This window comes from Acipenser ruthenus, chromosome 21, assembly GCF_902713425.1.
Source record: "Acipenser ruthenus chromosome 21, fAciRut3.2 maternal haplotype, whole genome shotgun sequence".
Classification (NCBI taxonomy): domain Eukaryota; kingdom Metazoa; phylum Chordata; class Actinopteri; order Acipenseriformes; family Acipenseridae; genus Acipenser; species Acipenser ruthenus.
Genome location: NC_081209.1, coordinates 26,058,855 through 26,077,936, shown reverse-complemented (window position 1 = coordinate 26,077,936; position 19,082 = coordinate 26,058,855). Strand labels below are relative to the sequence as shown.

At 40.9% G+C, this 19,082-nt stretch overlaps 2 protein-coding genes across 5 annotated transcripts; both read right to left on the bottom strand.

Moving 5' to 3' along the window:
• Window positions 1-455: 455 nt before the first annotated feature.
• LOC117427940 (protein regulator of cytokinesis 1-like) lies at window positions 456-9,833 on the bottom strand. 4 transcript variants are annotated; one of them, XM_034046340.3, is made up of 15 exons: window positions 9,630-9,833; window positions 7,875-8,007; window positions 7,629-7,751; window positions 7,043-7,276; window positions 6,680-6,850; window positions 6,378-6,527; window positions 5,775-5,922; window positions 5,480-5,616; window positions 5,297-5,392; window positions 5,001-5,147; window positions 4,495-4,605; window positions 3,906-4,016; window positions 3,408-3,590; window positions 3,057-3,097; window positions 456-1,688 (listed from the first exon to the last, which is right to left on the bottom strand). In XM_034046340.3, the coding sequence occupies exons 1-15, from the start codon at window positions 9,638-9,640 to the stop codon at window positions 1,640-1,642; spliced, it is 1,845 nt and encodes a 614-aa protein (XP_033902231.3). In that variant the 5' UTR covers window positions 9,641-9,833; the 3' UTR covers window positions 456-1,639. The 4 variants fall into 4 exon arrangements, with proteins under 4 accessions (XP_033902231.3, XP_058851295.1, XP_033902233.3 ...); XM_058995312.1 differs by having other exon boundaries at window positions 3,485-3,590; XM_034046342.3 differs by lacking the exon at window positions 3,057-3,097.
• A 533-nt stretch (window positions 9,834-10,366) lies between these two features.
• On the bottom strand, window positions 10,367-19,072 carry LOC117428109 (vacuolar protein sorting-associated protein 33B-like). The gene is made up of 24 exons (XM_058995311.1): window positions 18,896-19,072; window positions 18,414-18,577; window positions 18,135-18,215; window positions 17,626-17,687; window positions 17,269-17,318; window positions 17,095-17,162; window positions 16,864-16,909; window positions 16,637-16,731; window positions 16,320-16,424; window positions 16,109-16,199; window positions 15,662-15,743; window positions 15,483-15,552; window positions 15,319-15,405; window positions 15,138-15,228; window positions 14,805-14,879; window positions 14,459-14,523; window positions 14,172-14,226; window positions 14,027-14,073; window positions 13,671-13,803; window positions 13,404-13,477; window positions 13,226-13,327; window positions 12,999-13,071; window positions 12,627-12,749; window positions 10,367-11,988 (listed from the first exon to the last, which is right to left on the bottom strand). Exons 2-24 carry the CDS (start codon window positions 18,498-18,500, stop codon window positions 11,909-11,911), a joined length of 1,842 nt encoding a protein of 613 aa, XP_058851294.1. The 5' UTR covers window positions 18,501-18,577; window positions 18,896-19,072; the 3' UTR covers window positions 10,367-11,908.
• Between the last annotated feature and the right edge of the window lie 10 nt (window positions 19,073-19,082).

Genomic DNA, 19,082 nt, shown 5'->3' with positions numbered 1-19,082 from the left:
CACTCAACTCAGTATGTTTGCCGTCAGATCCCATATGAAAAAGGATTGTGCGTATTAGTACAATTATATTTATGAAACACAACCAATATATTTGGCCCAAATAGAGCATGTGGATGTGTGTAAAATATGACAAGTATACTGTATATTTAAGATAATTGGCAATGGTCAAATCTATAACTGGCCTGCCAAAATGTAATCATACTTACTTTAACCCAATAATAATGGCCACATTATGTTTGTCGATTTCAAAAGGTATCGTTGCGTTCTTTTTGCGGCTATATGGAAAAATAAGCCTTTATCATATACAGACCAAGCACTCAATTAAAATATATTTTGTAATAAAAAACGTTATTATCAAAAAGGCTTTGGCAATGTCTTTTATGAAACTTACACATTGACAAAGACTTAAAACCATTAGTAACACCTGAAGACAGAAAAAAACCAAGCAAGTATAAACAAGTGATTATATTGATTTTATAGATAACAATTGTACAGTTTAAATCATACCTATATTCCACACCGCTCTAAAAACAGAAACTAATTTACAGTGTTTTCTTACAAGACATTGGAGTTTATTTTAGCATAAGGTTTTTTCTAACATTTACATTTAATAAACTTTTTCCTTTAACAAACACAAATAGCAACCACTTCAATTCAAACAAGACCTTCTTTAGTCAGTCGATCACAACAGTTTTGCTTTTCTAACATAATGTTTGCTATTTACTTTGTTCAGTTTATTTCTTGAAGAGCCCATTCATTTTCAGTGTAATCCTAGAGCTACAGAACCAGAAATGTATTTACAGAGATTCTCAGAAAGCAGAGCCTCTTACATAAATATGAATAGCACTCTACCAGGCAGAAATAGAAAGCTTTGTTCGTGATGGACAGTCCTCACTACACAGAGAACCCTAAACTATATGTAGCGTATCAAGACCCTCCTGAAATACAAGTTGAAAAGTACAGTATAACATTAGGAATAACTATGACAAGCAAAGCACTATTGTACAGATGTAGTGCCAAGAAATGTGCAAAACTTACATGATTATTAACTTTTAACAGTATATACATAATAAAACTAACAGGTTAAAATTAGTTTAGCAAAGTACATAAATGTAGCTACTATTCATTAGCTAAAACATATGAAGAAAAATAAAACTAAAAGCTAGACATAACCAGTACTGGACATTGAAAATAATAAATACATTAAAAAAACAATTATAATAATAAACAAGGTCAAACTTAACCTTGCATGTCACTTTCTTTAAAACAGTGTTAATTAGTATTAAGAAAAATAGTGTTGATTATAACAAAGCTTGCTGATTTTAAAACTAGCAGTTAAATATATTCTGGCTGGTTATGCTGCTGTTTGTATATTTTTCTTATAGGTTTACCTTCATTAAAATAAATGCACCCAAAAGCCCACATTTACAAAGTACTCCAAAGGTTTGAAGCCTGCCCTGCTACTTTCCATTTCCAAACGCTGCTGGCTGTCAGGTGCGATGGCTGGTAATAGTAGAGTTTAGGATTCCAGAATCAAACGCTGCTGGCAGTCAGGTGTGATGGCTGGTAATAGTAGAGTTTAGGATTCCAGAATCAAACGCTGCTGGCAGTCAGGTGCGATGGCTGGTAATAGTAGAGTTTAGGATTCCAGAATTGCAGTTAGATTTGGATGCTTTTGAAAGTTCTCGCTGTTGAAACAAAATAAATCATTTGTTAGTTTTAAATACATCTCGACACATTCAGTTATTTCTATGCTTTTAGATACTGTACCATTAGCTGCAGTTCTATAATTCTGAGGAAATAACCAAAACCTTTTAAAGCAGTGCCGATTTGATTTGTCCAACTAACTTTCTGCAAATAGTTTGACAAGCCAAAAAGATAAGAGGCGTAGTATGGTATTATGTGAAACAGAGCCGGTGCCTTTTTTTGTTAACTTGCAATGGCCAATATTTTTCACATCAATTTCAAATCAGATATTGTTTAATTGCACCAATTGTAATCATAGACATGCTGCTTTAAGAATCACAGAATCAATAGATACACGTTTATTTTAGCAGGAAGAAAAATAAATACATGATAATTATTTTCTTGAATTCAAAGTTAAAGGAAGACTAGCTGTTTGGTTACAAATGTTTGCTTGCCATTACCATTAAATAAGAGCATTACTTTAGAGATTGTATTACATCCGAGGAACAGTTATTCTCTGTTCTACTTATTGATGCATGTACATTGTGATGCAGCTTATGGAACCATCCCACCAGGATATTATGCATCTCAAGGGTTCTCATCCTGAAACTAAAAACATTACTCTAAAGGTGTTCTACTGGGATTCACTAAAGTACTAATAGTTGAAGATTTAATTTTAAATCAGTGGTTGAACTGGGACTTAAACCCAAGATCACCTCTGCAATAGACAGTAGAGAATACTCATCATGCATCACTTCTATATTAAAACTGCAGCTTCATTTAACAATGACGGTACAGTCAGCCACCATTCCGAATGCAAATTCATTTATTCTTTGATAGTCTAACCTTTGGTTTAAGTTCATATTACTTCTGTATTTCATCATTTGTTTTCCACAGGCAAACCATCTACCAATCCCTGGATAAAATGACTCTAGTTTGCTGATATATGTGGTGTTGTTCTACTTGGACATGCGAGAGGATACAGAGGGAAAGGGAATGAAATTAACTGAAGTTAGTAAATCAACCTAGTTGAAATCAAGCAATACAGAGAAGCAGCCAGAGCACTGAATGTATAACCCAAGATATATAGCAAACACAAACAGAAACATACAGTCAAGTTTTCCTATTTCCTATTCTTCAGGCAGAATGTTTTATACGGTTGACTTTGATCCAGTCGAATGACACTATCATCAGTTTTGGGAAGGGACAGTGGGGAGTGCAATAAAGTGGAGATTAATAAATGCAGGAATTCAAAAAAGTTTCACTAAAGACCTGTACCAATAGCTAAACATGCCAGTAGTAGAGGATGAAGGCTGCAGGGTACAGTAGGATTATGCAGACAAGGACATGGATTTACAGTTCATACAGACCTTGAACTGAGGGCGGTAGAGTCTGTATGGGCAAAATCCTTCTACAAATGCAGAATAGAAATTATACAAATTTACCATGAAACCTAGTCATAAAAGGGAATTGCAGGGGACAATGTTGCTTTCTGGGTCAAATCAAAATATGCATGGCACCTTCTCTATGCAATTACGTTCATAAACCCTTCACATTAATTCAAAGTGTTTAGAACGTGCAAAGTAACAGAATTAAAAGCTACATAGATGAAGGCAAAATCAATTTCCCTTTCTCCCTCCAGGTTAGCCTGCAATCCCTCAGCTATACCCGACTGTGTGTTACTGAAGAGATTGGTAGATGTTTTCAGAAAAGTGAATTACCGCAAACTCAGAATAGGTGCTGGCAACAGTGTTACTGCTGAAGTTACACTGTGGACTAGCTGTGCCCTTGAACGCACCACTCATGGCAGTTCCATTCAACTGGGACACATTCTCCTTGTTCCGCTCCAGCACCCCCATGCGGGGAGGCTTGCTGCGTCCTGGAGTTCGAACCGGCTGGACAGGCTACAAAAAAAAAAATATATAGAACTATTTAAAATTATACACATTTAGGTTACAGACAAAAAATCTATTAGATATATAATATAAATGAAATTCTAAATTATCGAGTAGGATGCCCTCTTTCGCTCCTTGCCCCTTTTCTTGCAAAGAAGTTTGAGTCAGGTATTGTTAGAAAGGGCACTACAGTTCAAAGACAGGGGTACACAGCAGGGTTTATACTTTGCAAGTCATGTTAGTCACAGAATATGCCGAGCGGCTCAGTAATATTAACAACAGAGATACCATTCTACTATATGTGTAAGCTATGCTGAAACTGACCTTGCTTCCCAAGAGTGGGGGACGGGACACAGGGGAGTGACAGAGAGTCCCACCGAAGGCAGAACGTACCGTGCTGTTGGGATTGGCACTAGAGACTGAGGTAGCATTGAGCTGGGGAGAAAAAAAGCAGGGAAAGTTAGTTGCAGGACTGCCTGAAGCCAACAGGTTAATATTTGCAGCACAAGCCAAGCCAATAGAAGGGTAGAATAACCTGACAGAACTTCGTGGTTTTTTTTTTTGTTGTTGTTTTAATTTAGTAGTTGCCAATTATTTTCTATTATTTTCTCCCAATTTAGAATATCCAATTATTATTTAAGCTCAGCTCACCGCTACCACTCCTGCGCTGACTCGGGAGCGGTGAAGACGAACACACGCTGTCCTCCGAACCGTGTGCCGTCAGCCGACCGCTTTCGGGAGATCCCGTCCACGGTCGGCAATGGAATAGCCTGGACTCAAACCGGCGACGTCCAGGCTATAAGGCGCATACTGCACTCCACACAGACAGAATTTCATTTTTATTGATTCACCTGCTTCTTTTCTTCTCTCAAAAGACAGGATAAGTCAGGACCTGTCACAAGCACACTCTTACCCTACGCACTTTTCCAGGAGTGTTTGCTCCCAGAAACCTTCGTTTGGATGGAGTTCTTGGAGCAGTGCCATACAGCATCTCCTCTTCTATCTGCTTGGTCTTTTTCATTTGCTGTAAAACGGAACAAAGGAGTTAATTGCAAATTAAAGTTATCTAAGCCCAATTTTATAAAGCTCTGTTCAGACAGTGTACAGATTTAGTTTATACCACTGCTAATAGGGTTTATGCCATTTAGATAATACAGAAAGTGGATACACGAGCCAATTAAAATACAGTGTCAAATAGAAATGAAAAGCAAAGACTGTGAGGTTACATGTGTCAAACTTATTTGGTGACAAGCTCATTTCTGTTGTGACCGATTAATACAGCATGTACAATTCAATAACATATTAGTTCACAGTGTGCCACAGCCAAGTGCCATCCTATTATTTAGGCAGAATTAGTTCAATATACTGTTAAATATCCAATATGCAGGTTGTACACTCTCCCCTTCTAAGATTCCTCACCCGTTCCTGCTTTTCCCTCTCCTTCTCCAGACGGTGAAGCTCCCACTGCTCTTCCACAAACTGCAGGAACTTCTGTCCGCTCACCAGGAACTCCCGGCCCTGCTCCTGCTCCCAGTCATCGATCTGCGCCTTCAACTTCTTTTCCAGCTGCCGGCACAGCAGGAAAGGGAAATGAATTACAATGTTAACTCCTCACCATGCCAATGTACCTGCTGCATTCCTTTCATCCGTATTCTGAGATTTCAGTCAGATTTCAAGCAGTTTTGAATAACTGTACCGTTCAGTAATTCTCTTACTTTAGGCAAGTTTTTGTGAAGATCTGCTCTCTGCTTCTCTTCCTTCAGAAGGTTCCCTCCTCTGTTTGTAAACCTTGACGGATCTGTTGCTTTTCTCTGTAATGAGAAGTCAGACAGAGAGGAGTGTTAGGGTCGGTGAGCCCAGTGCTGGTAATATACTTTCTCATCATGCCACACTCTTACGTCAAGCTCCAGGTATAGCGTCCAGCTCTCCTGCCATCTGTGTACCCCTTCAAAGAGCTCTCTGTGATCCTCATAGTGCTGCTTCAGATGCAGGATCTCAGCATCGTGCAGACTCAGCAGGTCCTCTGTGTAATCCTCTGTTAAAGGGAACAGACAGCACAATAAAATACACGGGCTCCAGCACAGCTCAATCTACTTATGCACACTACAATGTATTCACAGTAGGTAATAGGTAATCCAGATAAAACTAAGATCAATTATATATCTGTGGTCATGGTAAAGCTTGTAAACAAACCATCATAGTAGGGTGCGAAGGCCTGCCTCTGCTCAGGGCTGTAGAAGCATTTTTCCCAGTAGGCCACCACCTCTGCTCGGATGGCTTGGATTACATTCCGAATGTTCTGTAGCTTCAGCTCATGCAGACGCTCCGCCTCCTCTTGTAACTAGGCCAATCCAGAAAGGCACCAATAAGAAGAAAGAGTAACAGTAACTCATGAGAAATAAGCATGTGTTTGTGTTGAGGAGTTCATATTTTAAACGAACCACAGATAGTGCAGTGACTGAGAAGCTGAACAATACGTGTAGACTGGAGGCATACAAGAAATGTATTAATTAAATTAGCAATGTGCTCCCCCAGTGCTTTCTTCAACAGCAATATGTAAGAATCTAAACCATGCTATATTAAAAAACAATAAATCAATAGCTGTGTGAACAGCAACCACATTGATACATTGTCTCAAACGAAACGAACCAGACCGAGTCAGTTTGAAACAAACCCAGTGTGAATGCAGCCTAAAGTAACCCAGTTATCTTCTCTATGTATTGACAAACTCCATATACTGCACTTATACATTTTAGGACAAAATGAATGTCCAAAGTGTTTTTAAATGTCACTTACAGCCTGAATATTACTTGGTCTGGACCCAGCCATGTGAACAGAGAAGGCGTCCCTCTCCTCCTGTGGAACCTGCAGTCTCTCCCATAGCTCCACGATCCTGTCGCGGTAAGAACCGCAAAGGACCTCATTCTGGGACTTGCGCACCTCCAGCTAAAAGTAAGAAACAAAGTCTGAGCCAGCTTTTGAGAACAGCTTCATAGCCTAATTAAAGTAAATTACACCAGGTCCAATTTAAATAGTAAAAATATGTGACAACTTCCCAGTATAAAGATATGCATCATTTGAAATATTTCACCACCTACCTGATTCAGGAGCTGATTCAGCATAGCGATGTTCTCTGTGGACAGACAGAAAGCCTCCTCTTCCTCACACACCACATCTCTCTCAAAACTTGTATCTGGTGTGTGGTCTAGCTCCTCCATGCACAAAATAATCTGCCTTTTGATGCCCACAAACTCTCTTCTTCTTCGCTCCTAATCAACAAGCAGCAGAGTTAGAAACAACCTGCACTGTAAAGAACTCCCTATATTGACAGAGAAGCAGTGCTCCAGGAACAAGCTTATGAAAGAAAAATACATTCATTTGTGCCTTAGCCACCATTTATAACAGCCTGTTCATAACACAAAACTGCACTCCCATAGTCTCAGATAGGGATATAGTCTTACCTTTTCTGCGCAGAGACTTGCAATGTGGTGACGGAACTGGTTCAGTTCCTCCAGGCTGGGGACAGCGTCACTGTCAATGCAGTAAGGTTCGGTGCAGAGAATGTCACAGAGGTCCTGGTCTTGCTCTTTCAAGGTCTTCAAATCATGCATTCTCTCCTTCTTCTGTTTCATCATCACCTCCAGTCGTGTGCGGATGTCCTTCTCAAGCTGCAGGACTGTGTTTCCCTCCTCTTCCTGCCAATGCAACAAGACTCTTTAGAAATGATCAGGCAGATCATGCAGCCAGGGACTCAACCAGCTCAACATAAGGGATTCTGCTGCAGACTTACATTCACAGCACAGACATTCTTTTATATTTAGTACAACACAATGTAACAGTGTTGCCTCCTTTCCACCACTAGGGAGAGCTTTAAAAAGCCAGACTTTGGATCCCAATGTTTATCTTGGGGAGAAAACTTTTCCTGTTGCTTACATCACCAAAACCACAGGAAAGGACATTAATAGTCTGGGTTCTAGCCACTCTTAGAAACCTTGTCAGTTTCTAAACAGTTTTAATTTTGACATATTGTTTGTCAATCCCCCTCACCTCAAATGGAGGCAGGCGAAGCTCCATGCACAGAGTGTCCAGCTCCTTGCGACACAAAGCGATACTATTCAGCAGCCTCTCCCTGAGGCTCTCCTCCTCAGATATCATCATGTCCAGCAGGCCCTAAGGGGATACATCATCATTGCATCAACATAAGCACTTTTTACAGTCTTGAGGACATTTCTTTTTTCTTAAAGAATTGTATTTATTTTAGCATTGCCTGATTAAAATATTTTCAGTACTCACTTTAATGTGTTTCTTTACCACATCCGTTCTCTGCAGTCGTTGGTCCTCTGGGATCCCAATCTCCTCCCAGATATCCTTTAGGCGGGACAGGGCTTTGTTTAAACATGCCACAGACTCTGCAGCCAACACCTCACTGGCAAGGAAAAGGGATACACAGTTCACTCTCTGAAGAACAGATTCAACTTACATCTGAAGAGCTAAAAGTGTGATACAGTGCTGTTGTAGCAAGGACAAGTTATAGTGATTTACAATATGTGGACACAGAGGAATCTACAGTTGGATTGGATAAAAATGCAATTTTAGGATAAAGCGAGTTACATAAGTTCGGGAAATGGGCAGTCTGCCCTTTCAAACTTTGACAGCGGCTGCGAGACCTTTTTATCAGGTTAAACTACTGCACTGACTGGTTTCAAGCTACTTCAATGTATTGGAATGTTAATCATTTGCAACGGTTTTGTACTCAAGGCTCCTCTCTACTGAATGTGTTTCAGACACACCCAGACATTACTCAGCCCTTTGATTTAAACAGACACGTTTTAAATTGAAGACAGAAAAAAAAAAAACATTGCTTACAAGACTTAAGAAATGAGCAAATCAGAACCCTGTGTAATTTAGTATTTAGGTAAATACAGTAAGACTCAATTATCAAAAACTTTTTTTTTTTTTGATAAATCGGCATTCCAATATTGTATTGAATATATTGTACTGAGCAGAATTGTTTGGATAATCCAGTTTCACAAATCCAAGGTGAGCTGTACAGCAGACACAATTGTGAAAATGACAGTTCTATTCAAAGTCACTGGAACCTTTTCGGTTTCTAAACTAGTTTAAGCTTAACTCAGAGTTTAAGAGGAGTCTTTGAAGTTCTGAAAGAGAATGTATTGTACAAAATGTTTGGGCACTGGCAGTACTGTGCAAGCTCTTGGTAAATGGACACTTTGGATCTCTACAGAGTACTGCTGGACTTGCACTGATTCTTGCACCAGGGCTCAAACTAGCAAACAAACCAATAAGACATGACTCCGTTTTGCTCGCTGTACTGTCCATGTATGGACGAAACAGGTGTTTACTTTTAACTTTTCAATGACCTTGATTAATCTTTCCATAGAATTATATCGTATGTATTTTAAAAACAAACTGTTGGAAAACACTGCTGCTGCAAGGTTCACTTTATGCCTTGACTCGGGTGCTAGAAACTCAGGTTCAAGAGGTTCAGGGTTGACTGTGTAAATAGTTTATTCTGAAACAACTGTACTACCTTGCTGCAGTGCTGAAGTGGGCGAATAAACACGATGTATTGACTATTGTCTCTCTTTCGAAACTCACGGTTTCCAATCCCCAGCCCCCAATCAGTTGTATCACAAATAAATAAACGAAACCACAATCTATTAACGACAATACAATAGCAAAACGTCGCAAGTCTTCCACGCTTGTTAGATCGGTTTAGTTGCTCAGGGTTAAGACAAATATAATAAACACAACAGGAAAGCATGGCATTCTATAGATTTGACTATGCGAACTCTTCTGTACGATTAATGAATAAATTACTTAATAACAATCGATACTGTTTTTTTTTAATCAATTAATACAATATACTAAAATTAATATACTATGGTATACTTTGTGGTCATACACCAATATAAAATACAATCGCTTAAACGGTTTACGTGGAATCATGTGATGTACTGGGGCTGTTTCCAATCCACTCTTCAGCGACATATAAACGTTTAAATTATTTAAAGTTCTTATCCTCACCTTTTTCTCATGTTAACCGTACCCGGACTCTGATATGCTGGTAAAATCCCGTCGAATAATAGACTTTATTATTAGCGGTGTTATTTTTTTTTAATTTCTCTTCCACTCCCAGCTCGCACTGGCAGTTCTATCTCATTTAATTCAAATTTCCCGACTAACTGTACCTTACTCCTATTGGTTTCGAGAACGGGACGTCATGGAAACCATAGCAACTAAACAATTTTTGTTTCTCCATTCTTCATGCGCCTGCGCCTTGAGTCCAGACGAGGTCGTGCTGGAAACGATGAAGTCACCACGCCAAAGTAAAGACTGCTTCTGCGGGTTTTAAAGCGCATGTTGCTAATTTAACATTATAATAATAACCCCGTACTCACCATGACCTTGTAACACACATCCCTGATGCATTTCATATTTAGTGAAAGCTGTTCTGAAGAAAATAACCTAGCCGATCGGAAGCTAGAATCCTTGCAAAAGTAGTTGCGAAATGTTTTCACTGGAGCACAAACTTACGTGGCGACTCAAGTCTGTACAGTTTGGTTTTACATTGGAAGATACTACGAGCGCGGTTCCATTTTCTCAGTAACTCGGTCTCCATGTTCCAATGCAGGTGACAGTAAGGGGTTTTCCCAAGAACAATAAAACACAACATTTTACATAACATTAGTAACATTTAACCATAGACCTTTATAATAGAGTATTACATTTTATATATATATTTAAACAGCCCAGACAATGTATGAGGTTTCCTTTTGTTTTTATTGAAATAAAAAAAAATCAATACAATCTGGAAAATCGGAATGTCAACAATAATGCATGCTGAAAAATTATTTTTTATTACACTGGTATAAGTAATGGAACTGTCAAGAAACAAGTCTTTTCAGTAGACAATACCATTTTGACTGGAATGAAAAAATTCTGTAATCATTAACCACGTTTTCCTGCTGTGGTTGTTAAGAAAACAAATGTGCAGATAATGCCATAGCAAATGATTACTACATGTGTGATTACTACATGTGGCCCAATAATTCATAATGTAGAATCACTCCCTTTGTTGAGAATCACATTTCTCTCTTGCGTTCAATCCAGTATTTTACAGGGTTGAGGGTACGGTATTACTGTGAAGGACACTGATCCTAACACATTCAAAGGACTTGAGGCAGGTGACAAGGCCAGTGGCATCTGAATCTTATCCCCCCCCCCCCCACAAACTTAAAGGGGGCTGGTTAGGCAGGGTTAAAAAAAAAAAAAAAATCATTATCCCTGCATGAAAATTGGCTCGCCACACAAATAAGTGAATCTTTTGGGGTAACTAATGCTTCTAGACAGGTGAATATAAAAGAGCCTCAAGAGCAAAAAGTATTTTTGTGAATGTACAGTGCTGCTTGCTTGACCTTCAATTCTTATTTGCCGGTTGATTGCTCCTGCAGGAGTCACGACCACATGCAAAACAGTGTTAAACTCATAACGTTTTACAGGAACCACCTCCAGAGGTATTTCCAACATAGACTTACAAGATAACAACTAGAATAGCAGAATCTTTACATGTGTAAAAACCGGTTTTAAAACAGGATTTTAAAATGTAAGCACTTCTTTTTAAGGTTGCACTGGAGAGAACGGGTTCTCAATCTGTCTTCTGTACAATTCACTTACCCTCTGTGAAGATCCCAGTTAAGCGTAAGAGAATATTGGATCACCTCTTTAAGCAGAACTTTTCCTTCAGCTCAAGTGGGTTGATTCTTGTTTTTGATGGGAACAGTCCCAGGTGGATTCAGCACTAGCAAACCCGTCTGTTAACAGTATGTGGAAATCCAGTCGATTGGAGTTTTACAGTTTCCATTTATTTGCTGTAGTTTCAGTAATCCATTCCATAACATATATTGGACTACCCTACCTGATCTAATGAAAGGTAGACCAATATTAGTGTGGGTCTGTGAAACAAGCAGTTAGTTTAAATTACTGGGTTTTGTATAGTATGAAGGTCACGCACTGGCAAGTTCTGCACAAAAACAAGATTCTCTAACCCAGGTGAGCGGATAGTCTTTTACCACTGGCTGAGATATTTACAGTCACACATTTGGCTAACAATGAGCGAAGTCCGATTTTGGCAGAAAGGTCACAAAGCAGAGGAACACACATTGGCTATTTTCCTCCTTCTGTACAGTTCGGCACAATACAGACTGGTTTGCACGCCTGCAGCCAGCTTCACGGTGCCCCCTTTTCACATTCTGTAGGAAGGGTCCACACTCCATCAACCCTGTTCCAGGAAACGACTCCCAGGGTCACACCCGACTGCCCAGCACGGACTCCAGCAGCCTGGCACTGTTGGTGATGGCTGTCGTCACGATGATGAACTTGTAACCTTTATAGATGGAAAAAACAAAACAAAGTAAGGTCTTTATTTTTTTTTTTCCTGCAATTTGTCTCCAATCAAATACACACTGTACTGTATAACTGGTAATCCACAGTTCATTCTGGCCTTTAACACTGCAGGCTTTTGTTAACCTAATCCCAAATATTCATTTTATATCTGCAGTCCTTTAGATTGACTACAATCTAGTAAAACGAAGCCTGAAGAATAAGACTAGCACCTGTCATACTGACACAATGACTATGCTGTACTGTAGCTGCCCTATCAGTAACATTAACACCTGTACCTATTGCATCACTATGACATCTACATCACACGTTTTAAATATTATACTGTGTTGTATGTTCACTACAGTAAGCCTTTTGTGCACTCTTTGACCAGAATGCAGGCCTTGTTTCCATCCTAGTTTAGTTATATACCACAAAAGAAGTTTGAGCTGCAAGCGCACTGAAATCCGTTTGAAGCCAAAAAGCTGCACAGAGACAAACTAAAGAAATGTCTCAGCCTGGCTGACAAATGTGATTGAGTGTTTAAGGTAGGGGCAAACAGCCACAGTCCTGCAGCAGTAGAAGGCAGCTTTTCTAAAAACTTTTAACACCTGTCCGTCTCTCCGATTCAGCACTGCATACCTCTCTTTCTCCCCAGGAATCTCAGGGCTGAAATTTCAGAGAAGGTGCAGCCTCCCAGGAACATGACAAAGACGAGCCGCGGGGAATCGTCCTTGGTTTTCACTTCGCCACCACTGCCACCTGCTGGAGGGAGGAAGCACATGTTTAGCAAGGCAACTGGGACTAAAAGGGACAGACTACACACATTAACAGTATAGCAGTTCCATCGTTAAGGCAGGAACTTAATTCTGCATTTCTACATTAACGGCATTGTAAATATATGTATATGTATATTTGTTATATAAATTGGTTAACTTATGTTACCTACAGTATAAACGCAGTCAAAGTATATAGATGACCTCACTCACTCAAACCTCTGACTCACTCTCTTACCTGTGACTGCAAACTCATTCCCATTGAGCAGACGAGTCACCTCTTCAAGTCCAGTCCATCCGTGATCAAGAACCTGCAGAGACAAGCAGAGTCACACCAGGGCAGCACTCATCCCAAGTGCTTTCCTCTTGAATTGCTGAGGGGCCCCTTCACTCTCGGTCTCTTAATAAAGGGGTTTCCTCGGATTGTTATTTGATAACTCCAATCCCCTGTTTGGTGCCACCTACCTGCTCCACCAGCTTACAGCTCAGAGGCATGTAGGCACCACTGAAGATGTAGGCCATGTCTGGCGGGGTGCGCAGGTCGTACTCTCCATCCACCTTGGGGATCTGAGGACGAGGACACAGTTACACTGGGCAGCACGGCACTTGTTTAATGGAAATGAACCATCGCTGTGCTACTCACCAGAGCCAGCTTCTTGCTCAGTGCTCGGAAATTGCTTTTCTTTGCCAAAGAGTTAAAGGCATCTGTCAGCTTCCCTGAAAAATAGTTTGATTACAAACCAAGGTGAGTAGACAGTGTAGGCACTAGCTGAAACAAAGGATAAAAATTATGGGATGTCTGCTTACTGCTTTCGGTTGGTCAGAAAGATACTACGGTCTGGCTCAGCCACCGTTTCATATGAGTGGCTGTCTATCTGTCTGTATGACCTCTTCTGTCGGATTGTCTCACCTACAGCCTTGTCGGTGACGAGTTTGCCCACTTTGTTCTCCATGGCGATGATGGTGTCTCCAGGCTGCTGCTCCACCAACAGGCCCAATTTTCGCAGGTTTGCAAAGGTGAGGAGGTGCTCTGTGCCATAGCTCTGAGAGAGAGACACACACACCTCAGACAACCGCACTGCTCTGTGGCATAGCTCTGAGAGAGACACACACATCTTAGACAACCGCCCTTTGACAGGGAGATAAAACACATTCAACCCACACCACTGGATAGACACCCAGCAGCCTTCGCCGCGCCTTCTGTGCAGGAGTAAAGCGATACAGCCTGCTCTCTTAATCCCACAGACGCTCTCTCCAAAAACTCACCTGCAGGTACTGAGCTTTGAGGCTTCGATAATCTTTAGGAATTAAACCTAAAAAAAAAAAAACACACAAAAGGAAATGATGAAAAATAACTATCAAAAGGCTCAGCATACAGAGTGTAAACTGGCAAATCGCTGCACAGCCTCACCATTCTCAGTGAGGGACAGAAGGCACAGCAGCCGCAGGCTCTCGGTCAAAGAAACCTGTGAATGGAAGCAGGAACACGGTTCATTTACTGAACCGAAAAGGAACTCAAGGTGAGACAGTATCGTTGAAAATAGTCAAGCGTGCCCTACATAAAATAAGTCTCACATCCCAGTATTACAATCACATCTGCACTCTCAAGAAAATCTTTAATCCATGTTTCTAACTGCCTGGTACAGTCAGTTCCTTTCTTACGCTGCCCATTTTGGCCAGCGCGTTGCCCTCACTCACCTGTCGGTTGATGTGCTCCTCTATGTAGCTGATGCTCTCTCGTATATTGAACCCTTCCAGCAGACCTGTACGAGTGAACAGAATTAAAGGAGTCACTATTGGTCACCCCTTGCAAAAACCCCTTTTGATGAAGAAATATCCCAACGGTCTGTCATTCCGCATTGGATAAATTGATAGTGTTTGGCGTTGCTTACTAAAATCCTTCGCCTATTTCTTTTAAGAGGGGATGAATACGTATTCAATGATAAGGACTCTTAATATGGTTAATGGGCATTCAATGTCCCACCCATACAGAAGCACAGATTCACATGTAAACTCAGACACAGATAGACACACACACACTCACAATGTTCGGTTTTCAACAGCTCCTGAAAGTCCTGCTTGGTTTTTTTCTTCATGATGGACTCGCAGGCACTGATATCTGAAAAAGAGAACCTGCTAATATCAGAAGGGATACGGAAAAAAATAGCAAATTTTTCATTGCAAAAGAATGCATTTATAAACACAAAAAGGAAAGATTAGTACATTCTGACTTCAATTGAAAATAAGAGAAGAATACAGATCTCGATAAATGAATGCTTACAGAATAATCCACGACTCAGAAACACTGCAAAGAAAATGTATTGTGAATGCAAATACATGTGTTCAGATGCCTAGTGAAGAAAGGAAGGTCACGTACGCAGACTCAGCAGACGGTGCTCCTGTTTTAACCCTTTCAACTCCTGAGAGACAAACGTCTTCATCTGTTGGATATCCATTCCACGGCGCTTCTGTAGAGACAGGAGACAGTGTTAGAGAGATGCTAGACTGAATAAGGCGACCCAGTCAAAATGTTTCTTAAGGGATGGAGGTGCGCTCACATCGTAGGCGGTCTGCAGGCTTTTGGCTTTCTGGCTCAGGAACCCAAAGACGTTGGAGAAATGTTCATTCCGGATCTCATTGAAGACCTGAAATACAGACGCCCTCTCTATTTAGAACACAGGACCCACGCTGGAAACAGCAGCCACTCGATGCGTTCGCTCACCTTATCACTGGAGTTCAACATGACTTTCAAACTCTTGTCAGAGGAAGTGACCTCAGGACCAAACTCAACGCTTCCTGCAGAGATGAAAGCCAAAGCAGAGTTAGTTTTGTAGTAAAGAATACCAGCCTCGCTAGCCCAAGGGTTTGGATATTCTGTGGTGAAGGGGAATGTTAAAGTACTCGCCACATTTAATCCTGAAAATATCATCGACGAGTCCTTCATATACAACCTGGGAGCACAGCGAAGTCACAAAATCCACATCTGCAAGAGAGAGAAAACGAAATCTTTTATTCCACAGGCTCACCTCCCTTTCAAAAGCTAACAAAGTAATGTTTCAGTATTTAATTACAATAGCAATGCTGAGCCACAGTGCTTATATTGCACTTTTATAAGAAGTCCTTATAAACAATGAACTTTGATCTGTGAAAAGATTCTGCATTATAAACAGCTGGTGTAAATACTGAGAGCATATTCTTTATTTCATGCTAATGAATCACTGCACCAGAAAACATATTCAAAGTTTAATTTAAAGTTTGTAAGTCTTTACTAGAACTACAAAAGTCAACCATATTAAGGTTAAACTGACAAGGAACTCCCTGAACCCCTCCCTGGAAGGCACTCCTTACCTCTGTCAATGAGGAAGACATTCCCAACCTCTGGCTGCTGGGGTTTCTGTTCCCCATCCTCCACAAGCTCCCGCCACATCTCATAGGTCATCTAAACCAATCAGGAGAGACAGACAGACAGAGTCCTTGACACCTCTGAGCTGGCTTTGAGGCTGTGAGACTAATCACATGACCATAATCAAAGCGAAGTCCTAACATGCCGACAGCTTACCTTGGCACACCTGCCGATCCCATACACCTTTGAGAAGGACCCGTAAACTGAGTGCAGGAGGTGCAAGGCTTTGCCTGCTGTGGACACCCAGCGCTGGTCCCCCTCCTGCAGAGAGCAGAGTGGTTATAGAACCAGCAAACTGCTCCAGTGAATGTGAAACATCATCGCTTACCAATATTTAAAGACAGAGTTAAACAAAAATGAACACATTAACTCCTCAATGAGCAAAGCTAACAAAGTAAGATCATTGCTTTAGCACGTTAAATACAGCAAGCTGACAAGCAATGGGTTAGCTGTGGATGCCTGTGTTTCCTTACCAGAAAGTAATCACTGAAAAACTCGGGCAACTCTAGACTGATGATGTCATCATCCAGTGGCAAGAGATAGAACTCCCACTTGTCACAGCTCACATCTGAAAGAAGAACGATATCTGTAATTAGGTCCAAAACATCCTAATCCAGTAGACGAAATTCGGTTACAACGACTACTAGACTGATGAGTTGGACCAAGCGTTTAAAAGATATTTGAATTGCTGTGCATCTACCTCCATAGATCCCCTGCTCCTCCAGAATCGTCTCGCAGGCGTAGAACTGAAACAGATCAGACAGACTGGGTCAGTCAGAACCAGGCCACTGATTGTCGAGCATGTAACTAGTACACTGACAGATACTTGTCTACAGGAATACTGTAGGTTTACAAGTGCAGTGAGAGATGGGGACCGACACTGTGACAGCGAAGTAGAGTGAAGACAGACTGACAGCTCCTCAGAACTCACCTTCTGTGGGCTAAAGATGATCTTGTACCTTCTAAATCTCCCAGCTGCTTTGTCTGTATTTACAATATCTGGTAAACAAGAAATGGAACAGAATTACACCCCAGCCCTATTTACTAAGGCTACCACACGCACACGCACACACACACGCACACGCACACGTTGCCTCCCACTCACCGGCGATCAACTTCACACTGTGTATCCGGGGCCGGATCAGGAAGCACAGCCTGTGGAGACAACAGAGAGAATGTCAGGAATCTTATCTGTGATCAAACGTGGACTGAATTGTGAAGTGCGATGCTTGCAGGTCATTATGAGCTTTCCCAAATAAATGTACCACCGAACAAAATGTAGACTAATTCAGTACAATGTTAAATGAATATCCTGAATCTCCAGGGGCCCTAGCTATGAGAAGCCGATAATCCATTTTCTACAAACTGCAGGGGACACACAGAATGACAAATAATGTGTTACTGATGATGACTGCATGGCTGTCAAATAATCAGAAAGCAGTGCAGTGTGTTAGATACTCACTGGTCACAGGTGCTTACAATAGGCTTGTTCTCTAGTTTGTATAGTTTATCCACTTCATGTTGCTGGAAAGAAAAAAGACATGATTCTGCAGTATAACAGGGGTGAATGACAAGGTTATTGCATATTCCAATGCCAATAAGATGAACGACTCTGAAATACACCCTTCACTGTCATCCAACATCTAAATTGAGGAAGGCAGTTATTTTTGTGCGTTGTTGCTGCTTTTTTGTTATGCAACTCACATAATACAGTCACTGATACAGTACAATTGTACATTACTATTTATATTGCATACATAGTACACTCATGGCCGTAACTAGCTATGAGGACCCAGAGGTGGTGTCCTCGGTTGTTTTTTTGCATCATCAATGTAAAAATTCTGGTAAAGTACAAAAGACTCCTTCATTTTATCTGTTGGTTTGCTGTGTAACATAGATTTGGAGGTTGAATAGTAAATACCAAGCAGTCATCTAAATACTGCCAGCTATAGCTTGAAGAGGTCAATGTACCTTCAGTGTGGAGACATTGGCGATCCGATCCAGGGGGCTCATTAAATCTGCTTCAATAAACAGGTCCTTCTTCCCAGGTAACTGAGAAAAAAAGGGCATATTTACAGTTCTGTGTTTGACACCATCACTGTGAGAATGGGAAAGTATCTGCTTCTCTTGTGTGGGGAGCCCTGACATTAACCAAGGCACTAGATACCATCTCAAAGAGAAATAACACTCACTCTGCAGTACCAGTATACTATTCAATAAACCACTTTACTATCCCAGCCCTGTTCACACCTGTTCCAGCAGGTAAATTAGCTGATCCCGGGCCAGCCTCTTGAGGAGTGAGAAGTCAGGGGCGTCCCGTCTGCTGTTCAGAGCCATCGGGACCAGGCAGCTCCACCCCGCGAGGCACAAAACGAGGTCTCAAAGCAGAGGGAAGGGTTCGGAGGTAACTATCCCTGCAGAAACATGCACAACGTGCAGTTTGAATCACAGGTGACGCCCAGCATAGTTTTGCTTTATTTAGTCCATTCAAAATACCGACCTGCGGCTCGTGACAGTTTCAATGCGAAGTCGAGTTGTTTCTTGTCATTTCCATAATATTTTAACGTCAAAAAGGACGGGAAGCCTTTTAAAAAAAATCTTGGCGTGTAATTATTTTAACTATATGCAATAATTAATACAATCAATATTTTCTTTTGTAAAAAAAAAAAAAAACCACTAACAATTTCGGGACATAAACATCTGTGTCAGACCCAAATGTGAGAAAACCTTACCTTAAAACAAAACCCTCACATCAATCCATGACTCGGCGATACACAGTAGTATTTAACTCAAGTGGGTTTTCTGCCTTGAAAGGATGGGTGTACGTGACATATCATTTGAAGAATTCAGGAACATCGAGTTCATATCAGGTACAGTAATCTTACCTGCTACCGTTCCCTTCTTGCGGAAGCAACGTTC

Bases quoted from the DNA above. Each gene is read 5' to 3' on its own strand.
- LOC117427940 (XM_034046340.3), bottom strand. The intron at 7,752-7,874 runs GTGAGTACTGAA...GTATCCCCTTAG, and splicing joins TGGTAAAGAAACACATTAAA to GGCCTGCTGGACATGATGAT. The intron at 6,851-7,042 runs GTAAGACTATAT...CTTGTTGATTAG, and splicing joins CAAGTCTCTGCGCAGAAAAG to GAGCGAAGAAGAAGAGAGTT.
- LOC117428109 (XM_058995311.1), bottom strand. From the start codon at position 18,500: ATGGCTCTGAACAGCAGACGGGACGCCCCTGACTTCTCACTCCTCAAG. The intron at 16,425-16,636 runs GTAAGGAAACAC...TGCTCTCTGCAG, and splicing joins TTTTCAGTGATTACTTTCTG to GAGGGGGACCAGCGCTGGGT. The intron at 15,553-15,661 runs GTACTTTAACAT...CTCTGCAGGAAG, and splicing joins TTCAGGATTAAATGTGGCGA to CGTTGAGTTTGGTCCTGAGG.